The following is a 21,204-nucleotide window of genomic DNA, read 5'->3' on the forward strand; positions in this document are numbered from 1 at the left end:
ACGGCACCTCCAACAGCGCAGCGCTCCCTCGGCACTGCACTGGAGTGTCAGCTTGGATTATGGAGTGCGACTTGAACCATGACCTTCTGACTCAGAGGTGAGAGTGCGACTCACTGAGCCACAGCTGGCGCATTGCCCAATGCCCCACCAACCTTTAATAAGCTGTGGTGTTGGCCGTAGCAGTCGAGTTATCCCAGCCCCTTATTCAAACACGGAGTGACTCACTCACTGAACTTGTTCCAGAGGCCGATAACCCTCTGGAAAAAAAAACCTTCCTGGCATTTAACCAGTTCCCACACTTACAGAACTTCTACACATGTCCCCTGGTCCTCTGCAACACAACTAGCTCGAATAGCTATCCAAATGGACCAAGTCTCATCCTTTCATTATTTTAAAGACCTCAATCAACTCTGTTTGCAGTCTATGTTTTCTAGAATGACGACTGAGCTCTCTTAGCCTATCATACTCGCTCCGGGCCTTATCTCAGCACTAGTCTAGTTGCCATCCTCTGAACTTGTTCCAGGACACAAGTTCAGAACACATTTTGTTTTGGCCTTTTTATATCGCCTCTCCCCCCAGGTGCTCAGATCCTGCTGGAAGATGGAGAATTACCGGATGTCGGGGATACCCTGACAATGGTTGGGCAGCCAGACCTGGTTCAGGCTATGAGTAGATGAGCCATTCAGACCAAGGGCCCAGGTTTAGTCCTCAGCTTCGACCAAATGGGCTGAACTCACTCAGAGTGGCAGATGAGACAGCAGAGTTAATGTCCAACACAGCAGGGTTGGGCAAGGGTGGTAACCAGACTGTGTCCGTATCTAAGTACCCCGACTGGAAGCTGGTCCTGTGACTTGACGGGATTGCATTCAGGACCCAAGGAATCCAACCCGAGCAGTGACAAAGCTTTCAGAAAAAGAGGTGGTGGGGTGGGGGAATGATTCCCAGTCGTGGAATGTACTAAAGTACCCACTCCATGTCCCTACCAGCACTGAACAATTACACAAGTCTTTGGTCCAACAGTCAAGGCAGAGGAAGAGGTCTGACACTGAAGGGAAGGGAAGAAGCTCTCGAAGACTCAAGAACATCAGCCGGCTGATTGTGAGCCCTCACTAACCCACTGCCCGTATTTCCGCTCTTTCTGCCGTGCGGGTAAATACCTTGGTCCTCTTGGGAGGCATCATTGTAGTTGACTTGTTTGCGAATGCGTTTGCCTTTGCCCAGGTTCCTGGCGAGGTCCTCTTGTTGCTGCTCATAGTGATGTCTCAGGAGCTTTTCCCAGTAATCAGGGTCCACATTCTCTTCCTGTTTAATGATCTCTCGTTCAACTTCCTCCTAAACAATTCAAGACCATCAATAGATCAGTTGCATTAAAGGGAAATCAGCCGTGAAACAGTCAGCTTAAAGCAAAAAACTCAAAATAAAACCTACATCATAAATTCCCCTTGCACCAGGTCCTTAACACCCGGCCATTTATCAGCACAGTGAGTGTATTGTATGCACATGTGAGCATGCTCTTGGGTTGTAGAGCTGTTGACACGGCCAACCTAGCCATCAGCCGGTCCAGGCAGCGGGCGGTCAAGGGGGTCGTTCAGCCCGACTGCCTGCCTCTCTTCCGCGCCTACATCCGAGCCAGGGTGTCCCTGGAGATGGAGCACGCGGTGTCCACCGGTACGCTCGCGGCCTTCCGCGAGAGGTGGGCGCCGGAGGGACTGGAGTGCATCATCAGCCCCGGCAACCAAATTTTAATTTGATGGTTTTTGTCCAAAGTTTAATTTGTTTATTGTGCAGGTTTTAGTGCCTCCCCCCCTTTTAGCCAGGGGGCACTTGTATAATTTATGTGTTGGTACCCTCAAAAAAACCCGCAAATAAACAAGGGGGCACCTGAAAAGTTTTTGGAGTGTGCCCCCCCTCTTTAATCAGGGGGCACTTGTTTATTGTCTTACACCAAAATAGTTGTAGAGCTGTTGACATGGCCAAAGTAGCCATTAACCGGTCAAGACAGCCTGGGTTATGTTCAAGCCAGGGTGTCCCTGGAGATGGAGCAAGCGGTGTCCACCGGTACGCTTGCTGCCTTCCGCGAGAGGTGGGCACCGGAGGGACTGGAGTGCATCATCACCCCCGGCAACCAAATTTTAATTTGATCCATTAATGTTAAAAGTTTAATTTGTTTAATTTGTCGGTTTTAGTGCCCCTTTAATAAGGGGGCACTTGAATTATGGTTTTACAAAAATAGTGTAGAGTTGCTGAATTGTGGTATGCAGTTGTGAGCCTAGTGGCAGTGTACACTCCAGGGAGCAGCACATGCTGGAGCAGGAGAGCAACGGCAGTGAAGAGTGACGTCACCAAGATCCAGGTCGGTGATTGGAGCGTGGGCAGATGCAGCAGGAGTAGCGAGGTCAGGGCGAAGGAGCGGCGAGAGACTGTAGAGGGACGTGATCGGGGCCCAGGAGAGGCGTGAGTTCGGGGCCCACGAGAGACGAGGGCCCGGGGGCAGCACGCACCAGCCCACACTGCGTTATGTGCGCGCGCACTAGGCCCGTGCAGCAGAGCTGGTCTCCAGTCGTCCTGGGTAATCCTTGCCACTGGACCGAGACCTAGCTCTGTCGAGCCCGTGTGGTGGCTGGTGTGCAACGGCCACCACACGTTAAAAAAATGCACGCACAGGCATCTTCCACCCTTCAAGATTTAGTTCGGGACCGGAACATCAGGTCCCTCATTGAAACAACTGTGAACTTTTTGACATGGAAGCAAGTTATCCTCGATTCGAGGGACTGCCTATGATGATGATGAGGTAATGTGTAGTGTGATTGTTAAACCTTTGTTAATAAATCAACCAGTTCTTAATAGTGATGTGTTGCTCGGAATTCTTAAGCAAAGAACCCATGAAGCAAATGCATTACAGTGAGCTTTGTTGGTTTGTTGAGGGGTGCAGTTGCATTTTGTCCTTCATCCCGGATCTTTAATCATCACCAAAACAAGGGCCATTTCATGAGATGCCTCTCAGGGAAAACAGACAAGACTTGGGGGAAGGTTTAGTCTGTATGTTACTGAGTAAAATCTTAGTGTGTGCGCATATATAAATGAACATGCCCTATATAACAAGAGTGACTACAATTTCAAAAACCTAATTAATTGGCATTGAAGCAATTTGGGAAGTCAGGAGGTAAATGTTAAATTATTAATTATTCTATATGATCAAACTACAAATAAGAAACAGGATATCGGGCCAACGTGACAGTAACTATAAACCACCCCATTCTTCACCATCAATTCTACCCCCTTCTCCTCTCCAGGTGGCCCTTTAACCCCCTTTCCTTTTATTACACCCGATCTCCAACCCTCCAGCACAATCCACACAGGAGTCAGAGTCACCAAGAGTAGAGATCAGATACCCCACCGCCAATGTTCCTTTCATTTTTTATTGGCTGCGTGATCCATTCAAAATTCAGCACATGCGCGTTTACCCCATTTAAAACCCGGTGAGTTGACCGCACAGGAGCTCCAGAGCTCTGCACGGCCGCGCAGCTTAAAGGGAACAATGCCCACCTCCCCCTCCTCAGGTAACTTTGCTCCCATGCGCCTGCTAGTTTCTTTATAAGCCACCTGTCCCCTCCCTTCCCAGGTCTTTCTGGGTCTGTCTAACTGCTGCTGCTCAGTCCGAACCCAGTGTGCTCTCGCTGGCTTTAGCCCTCGAAGCAAAGCAGTCACCTGCTCCTCCTCCTCCCGCACCACGTACTGAGCAACCTTGAAGGAGCTGAGATACTCGTTCATGTTCTGAATGTCAGCGTCGTCTGTCGCGTTCTGGTTGCGGTCCAGCAGCTTGGAGATGGCACGGTCATCATAGTGGATCATCCGGATCTCCTCCGCCTCCTTCTCAGCTGAAAGTTAAGCAACAATCATCAACAACGACGTCGCTCACTCTAGGGTGGGCGCCTTCGAATAACCGACCTGTACAGTGACTGGCCTCCCGTGGCATTGCTCATGGGGCTACAATCTTATTAATCATTTCTCTCTTTCTGCAACTTTCTCTGCTTCTCTCCCATTCCATAATTCTTCACCTTCTCTCTCTCTCTCTTTGGTTTGTCTTCAACTCCAAAGCCTAGAGTTTCTGATTGGTGTTAAAATAATACCTATTAGAAAATCTAGGCTATTAAATCTAACTCTTTCACACTCTCTTTATGCCTCTATACATTTGTCACATAAGTACATATACATATTATATGCACACAAACATACATACAATATCTGTGGGAATGGAGGATATGTTGATAGGGTGAGATGAAGAGGGGTGGGAGGGGGCTTGTGTGGAGCATAAACACCAGCATAGACCAGTTGGGCCGAATGGCCTGTGTCTGTGCTGTAAATACTGTGTAATATTTCCCTCCAACTACAGGAACAAAGGAGCATAGGAACAGGAGGAGGCCATTCAGCCCCTTGAGCCTGTGCCACCATTCAATAAGATCATCTATAGCTCAGCTCCATCCACCTGCCTTGGCTCCGTATCCTTTTACAACCTTTCCTAGCAAAAATCTCTCGCTCTCCAGTCGTAGATACAAGGCCCAGTGTAGTTTGGAGCCTTACAGACCAGGAGGGCGGCTCTCCAATGTGTGGTGAATCAGATGATGTCAAGTTGATGTCAAGTTGAAGTCCTTACTACTCGGGGGATCAAGGGGTATGGTGAGAAAGCAGGAATGGGGTACTGAAGTTGCATGTTCAGCCATGAACTCATTGAATGGCGGTGCAGGCTAGAAGGGCGAATGGCCTACTCCTGCACCTATTTTCTATGTTTCTATGTTTCTAACTCCATTTTCCTGCCTTTGAACCATATCCCTTGATACCCTTACTGAACAAAACTCGATCGATCTCAGTCTTGAAAGCTCCAACTGTCCTCCAGCATCCACAACTTTTTGGATGTTTTGAATACTTTCAGCCTCCCCCTTTCTGTAACTCTCTTCCCTCAAAAGGAAGATTTTAGATTTTTTTAAATTGAGGAGCAAAGGCCATTCAGTCCCAGAAGCCTATCTCCCCTGACAGAGCAAACCCTCCTCACCCTGCTCTCTCCAGTTGGCTCTTCAACCCAATTGTACTGTCCACATCAATGGCCTTCTCTGGTGAGGTATTCACCAGGTCTATTACCCTGCGGGTGAAACATTCCCTTTTCTCTCTCGTATCCCCTGGTTAACAGCTTACTGAACAATTCACCTTCACCACTTTTACCAATTTCCTTCATAATGGTTTTATGTCTCCTCAAAATCTCTTTAATTCCAAAGAAAATAAGCCCAACTTCCTTAACGATCCCTCAGAACTTAAATTCCCGATAGTTGGATCTACTTTGTCGTCCCCCGCCCCCGTTTAGGGGCAGTAATCTCCCTCCTATCCATCTTCTTTCATCTCTGAAACCTGAGGTCAGACCCAGCACAGACTGAGGGGAACTTTTTCTTTCTCTCTCTCTCTCGCTCTCTCTTTTAAAAAAATATTTTCCCCTTCAGCATTGTCCCTTCCTCTGCTGAAGGCGGTGATTCCTGCCCAGGTACAGTTCCACAGGGGCCAGTTCTAGCCCATTGTGTGTGTGTCAGACGAGATGATGACTGGTGGTGGGTATTCAACCAATGGGGAGGGGGGGGGGAGCGGATGTAGTATCGTGACTGGGCCCATCGTGCTCTTCCCCCCAATGTCCACACACACTTTCCAGCCATGCTGACTGCAGGAAGATCACTGGCTGGCTTTGATTGCAAACCCAGGCACTCAGACTCCTTAACGCTGCCGCACTTGACATCAACTGATTCACCACACGGTGGAGAGCCGCCCTCCTGGAATGTAAGGCTCCAAACTACACTGGGCCTTGTACCTGTGACCGGAGAGCGAGAGATTTTTGCTAGGAAAGGTTATAAAAGGATATGGAGCCAAGGCAGGTGGAGCAGAGCGACAGAACAGCCACGATCTTACTGAATGGCGGAACAAGCTCGAGAGGCTGAATGGCCTCCTCCTGTTCCTACGTACTGAGCCACGAGGCGAATCTCAATAATGCAACCTGTTTTTTTAAAACTAGTTGCATAAAATTCTCACAGGATGACTTCATTAATCTTCTGAACATTTTGAACAGGATGTTATCAATCAAGGGGGGGAAAAGGGCCAAATCCTCCTTGCACCCCCGCCTGGCTCTATGTCATATCTCTCCTCCCCTCTTTACGTCATCCCACGCACTACTCACCCTCCCCGCCCCCCCAATCTCCCCCCCCCCACCCCCCCCCAAACCGCCCCCACCCCCAATCTCCCCCCCAACCCCCATCCACCCCCCCCACGCTTCCTCACCTTCGTCATCCTTAAAGAGTTCCTCTGTGCCGAACTTGAGGATATCGTCCAGCTCTTGCTTGGACATTGACCCAGACTTTGAGCCCAAGCCTGGCCGCACTACCAGGTGGGTCAACATCATCTTCTTCTTGGCCACCTGAGTGATGCGTTCCTCGACCGACGCACGGGTCACGAAGCGATAGATCATCACCTTTTTGTTCTGGCCAATACGATGAGCTCTGCTGAACGCCTGTAGTACACATGTTGGATTTGATTTGATTTCTGAACTCCTTTACCGAACGTTCTCTCCCCGCCCCCGCCACCTTCCCAAGCCAATGGAACAGGCTGGAACCCTGCTCCCCAGACACTAGGAAGGCAGGCTGGAGAGATTTGATGCTCTGATCTCTCCTCTCTGTCAGGAAGCGCCTGACCTCAGCCTCGCACCTCCTCCGCACAGGCAGAGATAGGAGGTCAGGAACTGGAGCCTGTCACTACCAGGTAAAGTGCGATGGGAGACCAAACTCTCATATGGTCACCTTTTACCAATACATTTATTTTTCAAAAATTCATTCCTGCAATGTGGGCATCACTGGCAAGGCTGGTACTTGTTGCCCATCCGCAGTTGGCGAGAAGATGGTGGTGGGCCTTCTTGGCCCATTGGTAGCGGTTTCACACAACGGAGCGGCCTGCGAGGTCACTTCAGAGGGCAGTTAAGTGTGAACCACATTGGTGTGGGAATGGAGTCACATATAGACCCAGACTGGGTAAGGACAGCAGGTTCCCTTCCCCGAAGGGCATTAGTGAACCAGTTGGGTTTCATGGTGCCCGCCAACAAGTGACCAGAATTACTGAGTTCAATTTCCGGACTTGGAATCTGAACTCTCAACCACTGGGTTGCTCATCTGCCGTAAGTCCTGGCGACACAGCGTTAAATTCTACCGAGCGATTTGAAACAAAAACAAAAAGGAAGACATAAATAACTTTGAACAGTCCCATTTAGAAGTCTCTGGTAAAGCGTGCTCTGACCTGAATATCGTTGTGAGGGTTCCAATCTGAATCGTAGATTACGACGGTGTCTGCAGTGGCCAGGTTAATTCCCAGGCCCCCAGCTCGAGTGGACAGAAGGAAACAGAATTGCTGGGCCCCCGGGGCTGTGAGCGAGAGAGAGAACGAGATGGGTGAGCAGCCAATCGGCGAACATGCAGGGTCTGCGCAAACTCACTGGGACCGCGGAGTATTTCACTTTTACATTTCTCAACGAGCTTTTGCTCCCTCTCTTACTCGCTGTTACTTCTTTGCTGAGTGCTCGTTCCAGGACCTTGTGCAAGTGGTGAGTGAGATGGAGGCACAGGAAAGGACATAGGAACAGGAGCAGGCCATTCAGTCCCTCGAGCCTGTTACACAAGAACAGGAGGAGGCCATTCAGTCCCTCGAGCCTGTTACACAAGAACAGGAGGAGGCCATTCAGTCCCTCAAGTCTGTTACGTAAGAACAGGAGGAGGCCATTCAGTCCCTCGAGCCTGTTACACAAGAACAGGAGGAGGCCATTCAGTCCCTCGAGCCTGTTACACAAGAACAGGAGGAGGCCATTCAGTCCCTCGAGCCTGTTACACAAGAACAGGAGGAGGCCATTCAGTCCCTCGAGCCTGTTACGTAAGAACAGGAGGAGGCCTTCAGTCCCTCGAGCCTGTTACGTAAGAACAGGAGGAGGCCATTCAGTCCCTCGAGTCTGTTACGTAAGAACAGGAGGAGGCCATTCAGTCCCTCGGGCCTGTTACACAAGAACAGGAGGAGGCCATTCAGTCCCTCGAGCCTGTTACACAAGAACAGGAGGAGGCCATTCAGCCTATCGAGCCTGTTACGTAAGAACAGGAGGAGGCCATTCAGCCTATCGAGCCTGTTACACAAGAACAGGAGGAGGCCATTCAGCCTATCGAGCTTGTTACGTAAGAACAGGAGGAGGCCATTCAGTCCCTCGAGCCTGTTACGTAAGAACAGGAGGAGGCCATTCAGTCCCTCGAGCCTGTTACGTAAGAACAGGAGGAGGCCATTCAGCACAGCGAGCCTGTTCCACCATCAATTAGATCGTGGTTGATCTGTATCTTAACCCCATCTATCTGCCTTAGTTCCGTAATCTTTAATACCCTTGCCGAACAAAAATCTATCAATCTCAGTTTTTACATTTTTAATTGAACCCCGATCTTAACAGCTTTTTGGGGGAGAGAGCTCCAGATTCCCTGTGTGTGAAGAAGTGCTTCCAGACATCATCCCTGAATGGCCTTGGCATTGGAAAAGGTTCAGAGAGCTGCGTCTATTCGCTTTAGTGATGTGCAGACTTCGGGTGCTTTGAAACAGGTCTATAAAATAGTTAAAAGGCTCGCTTGCCTTCCCGGTGATAGATTATTTCAGTTTGCTAGGTTGGGGAAGGCCAGGGGACGAGTGCATAAGTTACACCGGGACAGGGTGGGGCCAGATTAGATATAGGGCAATTCTTTTCCCGGAGGATAGCAGAGTTCCCAAGTCGCAGAGTGAGAGCTGGTTCTCTGCAAAGCCACAAAGAACCGGTGCCTTATCAGGGCAAAATAACACCGTATAAAAGGTTGGCGGAATACTGGATAATATAAACATGGCCAATGTGACCTTATCGACTAGTTCCGATCGCCCAAGGGACTCGGTGAGGAATTGTCCAGATATTTTCCTCAATTGTTCTTGGATTTTTATCTGGTTTTATGCCTGTCCCAGGAGGTTGCTGATGGGGAGTCCGGGGGTGGGGGGGGGGGGGGGGGGGGGAGAACGGGACGGGGTTGTCTAACCACAACGCTTCAGGCTGAGTGGGGCAAGCTGGATGGGCCAGCTGGTCTTCTCCTGCCCATCCTTTTCATACGTCTACATGTTCAGCAAGGGTGGAGGCAGCATGTGCCGTCAACTGTTTGTCGCCCCCTGAGCTGGACCCCAAAACCTCACCAAGAGCAGGGTGACTGCTCCCAGAGTCACTCCATCCCCTGGCACTGCGGGAGGTCCAGTGCTACCTCGGGGAAAGCCAAAGGACGTGCGGACAGAGAGAAAAGGAGAAAAATTAAAGCCAAACATCGTGTTTTGAAAATGAATATAATCTCCTCAGTACATGCCCTGAAGGGACCTGACGCCTCACTCAAAGTGGCAGTGGGAAACTTTGCAGCTCCGGGGATGGAGCAGGGGGGTGGAGGGGGGAGGGGAGTGGGGGGAGGAGGTGGGAGGGAGGGAGGGGTGGGGAGGGTAGAAGGCGGAGGTGGGATGGGCGGCAGGGGAGGGGGGGGGGGAGGGGAGGAGGAGGGGGGGGAGGGGAGGAGGAGGTGGGGAGGGGGGCGGGGGAGCCCAGTGTTTTGCCCAGAAGTTCCAGCAACTTCTCCAGGTTTGAATTCATGGATTTTGCGGGGGACGGAACACTACATGACAAACATCGGCATCCAGTGAATGATTTGATGCAACACCCCAGTAAAACGCAGTGGTCAGGTAAAAATAATCCAAAAGGCTAATGACTAATTACTAATTTTAGTAATTTGAATCAATGTTTGTTTTACTTTTTTTAAAATGTGTTTTCCTAGCCTTTATAACTCGAGGGCTAAAATATAAAGGGGAGCAAGTTTTGCTCCAGCTGTACAAAGCCCTGGTTAGACCATGTCTGGTACACTGTACAGCTCTGGAAAGGATATACTGGCCTTGGAAGGAGCGCAGTGCAGGTTCCCCAGAAGGTTACCAGGGATCCAAGGGTTAGATTGCAAAGAGAGATTACATAAATTAAGCTTGTAGTTCCTGGAATATAGAAGGTTAAAGGGTGATTTGATTGAGGTTTTTAGGATTTTAAACAAATTGACAGGGTAGAGAGAGAAACCTTTCCTGCTGGTGTAGGAGTCTCGGACAAGGGGACAAAACCTTAAAATCAGGGCCACTCCATTCAGGAGAGAAGTTCGGAAACACTTCTGCACGCAAAGTGTGGAACTCTCTCCCACAAAAGGCAGCAGATACTAGCTCCATTAATAATTTTAAATTTGAGATCGATTTGCTAGCCCAGGGTAGTGAGGGATAAGGAGCCATGATGGGTGGATGGAGTTAGGATACAGATCAGCCATGACCTATGTGAATGGCGGAACAGGCTCGAGGAGCTGAATGGTCTACTCCTGTTCCTATGTTCATAACAGTCCTGCGAGTTTCCACAAGCACTGCATTCACTACAACAGATCCCCAGCCACAAGTCACATGCCCCACGGATAGGAGACGGTATAGCGCTGCGCTGTTTCTGAACACAGTATTATAGAATCAGAGGCAGCACAGAAAGAGACCGTTTAGCTCAGCCTGCCTGTGACGGCTCTCCAAAATAAGCTATCCCATTAGTCCCATTCCCTGGTCTTTTTCCCATAGTCTTTTAAAAGATTTTTTTTTACAAATATTTATCCACTTCGCTCGCTGTTTCTGGGCGAGTCTATCGACTCTGGGTCAGTTCCTATGGATTGGAGGGTAGCTAATGTAACCCACTTTTTAAAAAACGAGGGAGAGAGAAAACAGGGAATTATAGAGCGGTTAGCCTGACATCAGTAGCGGGGAAAATGTTGGAATCAATTATTAAAGATGTAATAGCAGCGCATTTGGAAAGCAGTGACAGGATCGGTCCAAGTCAGCATGGAGTTATGAAGGGGAAATCATGCTTGACAAATCTTCTTGAATTTTTTGAGGATGTAACTAGTAGAGTGGACAAGGGAGAACCAGTGGATGTGGTGTATTTGGACTTTCAAAAGGTTTTTAACAAGGTCCCACACAAGAGATTGGTGTGTAAAAACAGGAAGGCAGATTATTATCTGAATGGTGACAAATTAGTAAAAGGGGATGTGCAATGAGACCTGGGTGTCATGGTACATCAGTCATTGAAAGTTGGCATGCAGGTACAGCAGGCGGTGAAGAAGGCAAATGGCATGTTGGTCTTCATAGCGAGAGGATTTGAGTATAGGAGCAGGGACGTCTTACTACAGTTGTACAGGGTCTTGATGAGGCCACACCTTGAATATTGTGTACAGTTTTGGTCTCCTAATCTGAGGAAGGACATTCTTGCTATTGAGGCAGCGAAGGTTCACCAGACTGATGCCCGGGATGACAGGACTGATATATGAAGAAAGACTGGATCGATTAGGCTTATTTTCAATGGAATTTAGAAGAATGAGAGGGGTTCTGATGGAAACTTGTAAAATTCTGACAGGATTGGACAGGTTAGATGTAGGAAGAATGTTCTCAATGTTGGGGAAGTCCAGAACCAGAGGTCACAGTGTAAGGATAAGGGGTAAGCCATTTTGGACCAAGATGAGGAGAAACTTCTTCACTCAGAGAGTTGTGAGCATGTGGAATTCTCTATCACAAAAAATTGTTGAGGTCAGTTCGTTAGATATATTCAAAAGGGAGTTAGATATGGCCCTTACGGCTAAAGGGATCAAGGGGTATGGAGAGAAAGCAGGAATGGGGTACTGAGGTTGAATGATCAGCCATCATATTGAATGGTGGTGCAGGCTCGTAGGGCCGAATGGCCTGCTCCTGCACCTATTTTCTATGTTTCTATGTCCCAACAACTCTCTGCATTTAATAGTTCTCATCTCTCGCTTTGTTCTTTGGTGATCATTTTAAATTTATTCCCTCTTGTTACCCACTCTCCAACCACTGAAAATAGTTTTTCCTGATGTTCCTCATCAACACCCTTCATAATGGTGAGCATCTCTATCAGATCTCCTCTTAACCTTCTTCGTTCTAGTGTAAAGTGCTCTTATTTTCGTCTCCCCTCATAACTGAAGCCTCTCAGCATTGGGATCAGCTTAACAAATCCCTCTGCACCTTCTCTGCAGCCTTGACATCTTTCCTAAAGGAAAGGCGTCCCAAACTGGGGGCAATTTTCCAACTGCAGCCTGAGCAAGCGAGCACTGACTGGGGTCGAGGGGATTCTCTTGGTATAGTGTGGAGTGAGTTTTCTACCTGCAGTACTCGACGCAATCACTGAGTGAATGGTAGATTATTGTTTTACTAACATCCACAAGAAGATTTTAAAAAGCGCTCCCTCTGAACCGCCAGCCCTTGCTCACCGTTAAACCGGTCGATCGCCTCCTGCCGCTGATTGCCAGTGATGCTCCCGTCTATCCGCTCGTATTTGTATCCGTCGTACTCGAGGAAGTCCTCCAACAGATCCAGCATTTTAGTCATCTGTCGGTCACAAAGAGCATTTTTATACACAACAGGAACCCTCGGAACCAATCCAAACTTCACCCATCACCCCGTGCTCGCTGACCTACGTTGGCTCCCACTCCCGTTCACCCATCACCCCGTGCTCGCTGCCCTACATTGGCTCCCACTCCCGCTCTCCCATCACCCCGTGCTCGCTGACCTACATTGGCTCCCAGTCCCGTTCACCCATCATCCCGAGCTCGCTGACCTACATTGGCTCCCAGTCCCGTTCACCCATCACCCCGTGCTCGCTGACCTACATTGGCTCCCACTCCCGCTCTCCCATCACCCCGTGCTCGCTGACCTACATTGGCTCCCAGTCCCGTTCACCCATCATCCCGAGCTCGCTGACCTACATTGGCTCCCAGTCCCGTTCACCCATCACCCCGTGCTCGCTGACCTACATTGGCTCCCGCTCCCGCTCACCCATCACCCCGTGCTCGCTGACCTACATTGGTTCCCGGTCCAGCAATGCCTCGAATTTTAAATCCTCTTTCTAGTGTTCAAATCCCTCCATGACCTCGTCCCTTCCTTTGAAGTCAATGATCTATTTTGAAGTGTGGTTACTATTGTAATGTAGGCAAATGCAACAAGATCACACAAAACAGCAATGCCGTAAATGACTGATTAATCCATTTTGGGCTGCTGGTTGAGGGTTAAATGCTGGTTAGGACACCGGGGAGAACTCCCCTGCTCTTCTTCCAATAATGCCATGGGATTTTTTATGTCCACCTGCGAGGGCAGGTTTAATGTCTCATCTGAAAGACTCCCTCAGCACTACACTGGGGAGTGGCAGCCTGAATCACGCGCCCAAGTCTTTGGGTGGGACTTGACGGACACCTCGAGCACAGCACGGAGACGGCTGAGCGTCTATGTCGAAAAATCCACGGTTAATCGGCACGTGTCCTGCAGGGCTCACGGGATAAGGAACGGGAGCTCTGGCATGAATTTTCCCATCCTAGCCAGGGGGGCACGGAGGGTGATTACGGCTCCCCAGCCCCTGCCACGGTACAGCACGTAACCCAGGGCCCTCCAGCCTCAGGACTACCGAGTGTGGCGAATTTATCAGCCTGGCTGTTTGACGGTGAGGGAGTGAGGGAGAGAGGGAGCCCGATCAGTGCTCCCCCGCGTTACCTGAGAGAAGATCAACACTCGGTGACCTTGGCTGTGCAGCTTCTTCATCATCTTCTGCAGGAGGATCAGCTTCCCCGAGGACTTCACCAGTGAGTTCCCGTCGTACGATCCGTTCGGCAACACCGGAGCTTCCTGTCAACACCAGCAAGGCAGCATCACGGTTAACAAAGGCGCCACGTACAGAGCTGGAGAGTGTAGTGTCAAACCCCACCCTCACCCACAAATGGTGGCGTTATCCCTATGGATTTCAAGCTAAAGATATCTACCCCGAGAAACATCTGAGCATATAGTCCTTTCATCTTATTCTATATGTTCGTAAACTCAGTTCTATAGTTATGGAGCTGTAGGTCCATTAAATCTAACTGCTCTTTGAGGCCCTCTTCTCCTCTGTCTCAAGCAACAGTTCCTCAAAGAGCAGGGTTCCGTTTTTTAGTATTAGTAATTCTCAGGATGAGGGTGTCGCTAGTAAGGCCAGCATTTATTTCCCAGAAGGGCTGGTGGGCCTCCTTCCTGAGCCAGCAGGTTTTAAAACAACCGAGGGATGTGATAGGCTGCTCCAGAGGGCGGTTAAGAGTCAACCATGTTGGTGTCGGAGTGGAGTCACATATAGGCCCAGACCGGGTAAGGACGGCAGGTTCCTGTCCCATTGGTGAACCAGTTAGATTTTATGAACTAAGTAGAGGAAGTGCATCCGGGAGGGCGCTGAGCACCTCGAGTCTCATCACCAAGAGCATGCAGAAATCAAGCGCAGGCAGCGGAAAGAGCGTGCGGAAGACAAGTCCCACCCACCCTTTCCCTCAACGACTGTCTGCCCCATCTGTGACAGAGTCTTTGGTTCTCGTATTGGACTGTTCAGTCACCTAAAGACTCAATCTAAGAGTGGAAGCAAGTCTTCCTCGATTCCGAGGAACTGCCGATGATGATATGACAATCCGACAGCTTCATGGTCACTTTCACTGATAACCAGCTTTTTATTTCCAGATTCTTTTAAAGACCGAATTCAAATGATCAAACTGCCCTGGTGGGATTTGAACTTATGTTGTCTTAGTCCAGTAACAGAACCACTGCACCAGTGTACCTATATCACACAACAGCGGCAACTCAATGCAAACTGTGTGGTACAATCAGCCGTCAGACTGCCAAGCTGTGCCAAATAACTGGTAGCTTTGCTGAATGGCGGAGCAGGCTCGAGGGGCCATGTGGCCTACTCCTGCTCCTATTTCTTATGTTTTTATGTTCTAGACTGGGTTTTCCCAGTGATAGAGGGAGAAGATTTTCATCCCATCAGTCAGTGCTGGATGCAAACCCAGGTTGCTGGGGTGAAAATGCTCAAACTACTGCACAGCCTTATTCCTTAACCACAATTGACCCGAACTGAATAAATCAGATTGCCCTGACCAGGACAGTCCCAGTCTGTGCTGAGTTACCTGATCCTGGCCAGGCAAGATGTGGGGTGCTGTAACTGACTGCAGGTTTCCCTCAGATTAAGGAAAGGGGAAAAGGCAGCCAGGGCTCCTGCTCCTACTGAAGGTATAAGGCAAGAACAGGTTCGGGCTCCGTTCTGTTATCCCAGTGAATGGCCTTCCAACACTCACTGTGTTGGCTCGACCATGAAGGATGGCCACGCAGACCGGATACCAGAAGCTGCACAGCTCCCATTGAACTCGATACTGCATACGGCTCATCTAAACGTATGCTCCTCCGACAGTGCAGCACTCCCCCAGTACAGCCCCTTCGACAGTGCAGCACTCCCCCAGTACAGCCCCTCCGACAGTGCAGCTCTCCCCCAGTATAGCCCCTCAGACAGTGCAGCACTCCCCCAGTACAGCCCCTCAGACAGTGCAGCTCTCCCCCAGTACAGCTCTCCCCCAGTACAGCCCCTCAGACAGTGCAGCTCTCCCCCAGTACAGCACTCCCCCAGTACAGCCCCTCAGACAGTGCAGCACTCCCCCAGTACTGCCCCTCCAACAGTGCTGCTCTCCTCTCCTCCGGTACTGGACAACACTCCCTCAGCACTGCACTGGAAGCGTCAGCCTGGATTATATGCTGACGCGGAGGGAATGTGGAACTCGCTACCACAAGGAGTAGGGGACCCCAAAACTAGGGGTCATAAATATAAGATAGTCACTGTCATGTATTCAACTGTCATTGTAATCCTTGTCTAAACTGACCTAAGTTGTACACCATGAAAACACTGGCCACTAGGTGGTGAACTTGTGGGAGACACTCCTAACCTGGACTTTCAGGTAGAAAAGGGGAAGCTCCACCCATCTTCTCCACTTTAGTGCTGGCGAATAAAGGTCACTGGTCAGAGTGACCTTCTCTCTAGTATGGGCCTCGTGTGCATTTGTACTGTATAGTAAGGACATAGAAAAAATAGAAACATAGAAAATAGGTGCAGGAGTAGCCCATTCGGCCCTTCGAGCCTGCACCGCCATTCAACAAGATCATGGCTGATCACCCACCCCAGCACCTCCCCCCCACACACCCCTCCCCCCCCCCACCCCCGGACCCACCCAACACCGGGAACACTCCCCCCCGCACCCAACCCACCCCGTCCCGTCCGAATCCTTCCCAAATGCCGAACACCCCCGGATGTCGAGCCCCCAGCCCTGGCCACCCCGGAGCCACGCCCCCAACCACACCACATCCACCAACCGCCATCTGCGCAGTCAACCCGTCCACCCCACTCTGAACACTCCCCGCACCGAGGCACAGAGCCCCCAGGCCCGCCCCTCCAACACATTTCGCCCCCCCAGACCTCCGCTGCAATGTGGCCCCTCCTGTCCCCCGCCCTGGGTTTCTCCGCCCCCCGTCTCCCCTCAACTTCCCTCTGCCTCCCCGCACAGGCTCCCATCTTGGGGGCGGTAACCTTCTGGGGCAGGGAATTTTAGCCTCCAGCGTGGAAGTCCTGCTCCCGTCGCAGAATTGGCCTTACCACCCCTCAATGGAAGCGGAATGCAATTTCCCACACTCCACTTCCTTTGGGGGCAGTTACCGGGGCACGACTGGATGCTCCTGTGACAGTTTGAACTGGTGCTCTCCACTCTCTCTCCTGACATATTATTGGCGACGAGAAACTGGGATTTAAACCACGATGGCCACTAGCAGCACAGGCGAGAGGTACTGTGTTGGTGATGATTGGGACGACTTTATTGAGAGACTGCAGCAAAGTTTTGTCACTTAGGAATGGCTGGGAAAGGATTCGGCCGACAAACGCAGGGCTCATCTCCTGACGGTTTGTGGATCCAGGACGTACTCCCTGATGAAGGACCTTCTGGTGCCAGAGAAGCCGGCGGACAAGACTTTTGAAGAGCTCAGTAAGTTGGTCGGGGAACACTTTAAACCGGCGAGCAGCATGCACATGGCGAGACACCGGTTTTACACGCACCGGTGGCGAGAAGGGCAAAGCGTTCCAGACTTCGTGGCAGACCTCAGGCGACTGGCGAGCCTATGTAAGTTCCCAGATGCATGCAGAGCGGAGATGCTGCGAGACTTTTTTATTGAGGGCATCGGGCACGCTGGGGTTTTCAGGAAACTGATTGAGACCAAAGACTTGACCCTGGAAACGGCGGCTTTGATGGCCCCGACATTTATCTCAGGGGAGGAAGAGGCCAGAATGATGTTTGACAAAAATCTTGGTTTAAATGCAGCAAATGGACAGCGAGTTAACATTGTTAACGCGGCACACAGTTCTCCAGGCAGACAGGGGCAATCGGACATGCCCGAGCATGAAGTCGAACCCAAAGGGGAATTCAACTGAGACAATGGCTAGCTGAACGGCGATTCTTGCCATCGCAAGGGACAATGCGGCCAATAATGGGGCCATCAACACCTGTCAATGGTGCATTTACGGACAGTTATAAAGACAGTCAGAGACGATCGACTGGTAATGGACCTTTTGTTTCCAACAATGACTCATGTTGGAGGTGTGGAGGCAAACACACAGCCAGAGCTTGCAGGTATCAGCAATATACCTGCAGAAACTGCAACGTCAGCGGTCACTTGGCGCGTATGTGCAGGAAGCCTGCAGCCAGGTGGATGTACGAGGAGGATGGGCCCGATGTAAGCCCTACGGGGCCAAATGGATACTGGGGGAAATCGCTGGAAGCTGAAGTTCAGCGAGTTCATGTGGAGCACATATACAGTTCATACACCAAGACGCCACCGATAATGATGAAAGTGCTCCTCAATGGCATCTCAGTATCAATGGAGCTAGACACGGGGGCCAGCCAGTCCCTGATAATTATCAAACAGTTCGACAAGTTGTGGGTGTCCAAAGCCAGGAGGCCAAAATTATTGCCGATTGACGCACAGCTACGGACATATACAAAGGAGATCATTCCGGTGCTCGGCAGCGCCACGGTAGTCGTGACTCACAAAGACTCAGAGAACAGGTTGCCACTCTGGATTGTCCCGGGGGACGGTCCCGCACTGCTGGGGAGGAGTTGGCTTGCTGTCATGAACTGGAAATGGGGCGATGTCAATGCAATTTCCTCTGTGGAGCGAGTATCATGCCCACAGGTCTTGGACAAATTTGACTCACTATTTCAACCCAGCATTGGCACTTTCATGGGGACCAAGGAAGTGATTCACATAAACCCGGACGCCAGGCCAGTACACCACAAGGCCAGTACACCACAAGGCCAGAGCGGTGCTGTACGTGATGCGGGAAAAGATAGAAGGCGAATTGGACCGCCTGCTGAGGGAAGGCATCATCTCACCAGTCGAATTCAGTGACTGGGCGAGCCCGATCGTGCCGGTGCTCAAGGCGGATGGGTCGGTCAGGATATGTGGTGATTACAAGGCCACCATCAATCGGGTGTCACTCCAAGACCAATACCCGCTACCGAGAGCGGAGGACCTCTTTGCGACGCTATCCGGTGGCAAACTTTTTTCAAAATTGGACCTGACCTCAGCTTACATGACCCAGGAGCTGCCGAGTGAGTCGAAGAAGCTGACCACCATCACGACACACAAGGGGTTGTTTGAGTACAACAGATGTCCGTTCGGGATTCGCTTGGCTGCCGCGATCTTTCAACGAAACATGGAAAGTCTCCTCAAGTCGATTCGAAGGATGGTGGTTTTTCAAGACGACATCCTCATCACGGATTGCGACACTGAAGAACACCTCCACAACCTGGAGGAGGTGCTACGCAGACTGGACCGGGTAGGTCTGCGACTGAAAAAGGCGAAGTGCGTCTTCCTAGCTCCAGAGGGAGAATTCCTGGGGATGAGAGTAGCAGCAGACGGGATCAGACCCACTGCGTCCAAAACAGAAGCGATCCAGAGAGCACCCAGACCCCGTAACACGACGGAGCTGCGTTCATTCCTGGGGCTCCTGAACTATTTTGATAACTTTCTTCCCAAATTGAGCACGCTGTTAGAGCCGCTACACGTGCTCCTACGCAAAGGTCGCGAATGGGTCTGGGGGGACAGCCAGGAAAGCACTTTTGATAGCGCACGCAATTTTTTATGTTCCAACAATCTGTTAACGCTATACGACCCATGTAAGAAACTTGTTTTAACATGTAATGCGTCGTCCTATAGGGCCGGGTGTGTGTTGCAGCATGTTAATGCCAAGGGTCAGTTACAGCCGGTAGCTTATGCCTCCAGAAGTCTGTCCCAGGCAGAAAGGGGCTACAGGATGATAGAAAAGGAAGCGCTTGCATGTGTATACGCAGTAAAAAAAAAAATGCACCAGTACCTGTTTGGCAGGAAATTTGAGCTGGAGACAGATCACAAACCCCTAACATCCCTTTTGGCCAACAACAAGGCCATAAATGCAAATGCGTCGTCCCGCATACAGAGGTGGGCACTCACATTAGCCACCTATGACTACACAATTCGGCACAGACCGGGCACTGAAAACTGCTTCGATGCACTCAGCAGGCTCCCACTAGCCACCACCGAGGAGGCAACCGAGCATGCTGCCGAGATGGTCATGGCTGTTGAAGCTTTCGAAAGCGAAGGCTCACCCGTGACAGCCCGTCAGATCAAAGTCTGGACAAATAGAGACCCGCTACTGTCTTTAGTCAAGAAATGTGTCCTGAATGGGGATTGGGCAGCCACGTATGGGGCATGCCCTGAGGAATTTAAACAGGCGCAAGGATGAACTCTCAATTCAGGCCGATTGCCTACTATGGGGAAACCGAGTAGTCATGCCCGAGATGGGCAATGGGTCGTTCATCCGAGAACTCCACAATGAGCACCCGGGCATTGTCATTATGAAGGCAATTGCCAGGTCACACGTTTGGTGGCCAGGGATAGATGCAGACCTGAAACTTTGTGTTCGCAGGTGCAATACGTGTGCCCAGCTGGGCAATGCGCCCAGGGAAGCCCCCCTTAGCCCCTGGTCCTGGCCCGCCAAGCCATGGTCACGCATCCATGTGGACTATGCAGGTCCTTTTATGGGAAAAATGTTTTTGATTGTAGTAGACGCCTACTCCAAAGCACATCCTCTGCCACGGTAGAAAGTCTATGGGCAATGTTCGCCGCCCATGGTCTACCGGACGTCTTGGTCAGCAACAATGGTCTGTGCTTCACAAGCACTGAATTCCAGGACTTAATGGCAGAAAATGGTACCAACCATGTCAGAACGGCACCGTTCAAGCCGGCTTCAAACGGCCAGGCAGAACGAGCAGTGCAGATAATCAAACAGGAGATGTTCAGAATCCAAGGGGGTTCCCTACAAAGCCGCTTATCACGTCTCCTGTTGGCTAATAGATCCCGACCACACTCGCTCACAAGGGTTCCATCCGCAGAGCTGCTAATGAAAAGGACACTCAAAACCAGGTTATCCCTTATACACCCCACCATGAAAGAAATTGTTGAGAGCAGGCGTCAGTCACATGTGACTACCATGATGGGAATGCGAGGGCGTGACGTATTGATGTCAATGACCCTGTCTTTGTCCTCAACTAATCTGCAGGGCCCAAATGGCTCGCAGGCACTGTGATTGCCAAAGAGGGGAATAGGATTCTGGTAGTTAAACTTGCTAATGGATAAATCTGCTGCAAACACGTGGATCAAACAAAAAGGAGGTTCAGCAACCCCATAGAAGAAGCAGAGGAAGAACACGATGTAGAGTTCACTCCACCACAGGTGACCGCACACCGGAACCAAGTGGAGGAGAGTCCAGTCACTGTGGGCAGTCCGGACAGGCCTGAGGCACCGCAAACAGCAGATACTCAGGCCAGCGCCCAACAACCGGAGCCCCAACTCAGGTGCTCTACAAGGGAGCGTAAACCACCAGAGAGACTTAATCTGTGATTCCAATAAGACTTTGGGGGGGAGGTGATGTCATGTATTCAACTGTCATTGTAATCCATGTATAAATTGACCTAAGTGAGAACACTGACCACTAGGTGGTGAACTTGTGGGTGACACTCCTAACCTGGACTTTCAGGTAGAAAAGGGGAAGCTCCACCCATCTTATCCATTTCAGTGCTGGCGAATAAAGGTCACTGGTCACAGAGTGACCTTCTCTCTGGTATGGGCCTCGTGTGCATTTGTACTGTTTGGTAAGGACATATTAGTCACTAA

The 21,204-nt window shown here is 50.6% G+C and overlaps 1 protein-coding gene across 4 annotated transcripts in view; it reads right to left on the reverse strand.

The window, feature by feature from the left end:
* Positions 1-21,204, reverse strand: part of chd5 (chromodomain helicase DNA binding protein 5) — a 130,588-nt gene that overhangs the window by 44,748 nt on the left and 64,636 nt on the right. For all 4 annotated transcript variants that reach the window (XM_070860419.1, XM_070860418.1, XM_070860417.1 and 1 more), the window contains exons 20-25: positions 13,660-13,791; positions 12,387-12,504; positions 7,318-7,442; positions 6,313-6,541; positions 3,709-3,878; positions 1,158-1,332 (exon numbers count right to left, since the gene is read on the reverse strand). In XM_070860419.1, the coding sequence (XP_070716520.1) occupies positions 1,158-1,332; positions 3,709-3,878; positions 6,313-6,541; positions 7,318-7,442; positions 12,387-12,504; positions 13,660-13,791 (949 nt within the window). The remainder of the gene's footprint in view (positions 1-1,157; positions 1,333-3,708; positions 3,879-6,312; positions 6,542-7,317; positions 7,443-12,386; positions 12,505-13,659; positions 13,792-21,204) is intronic.

Source organism: Pristiophorus japonicus, chromosome 18 (assembly GCF_044704955.1).
Source record: "Pristiophorus japonicus isolate sPriJap1 chromosome 18, sPriJap1.hap1, whole genome shotgun sequence".
NCBI classification, from domain to species: Eukaryota; Metazoa; Chordata; class Chondrichthyes; family Pristiophoridae; genus Pristiophorus; species Pristiophorus japonicus.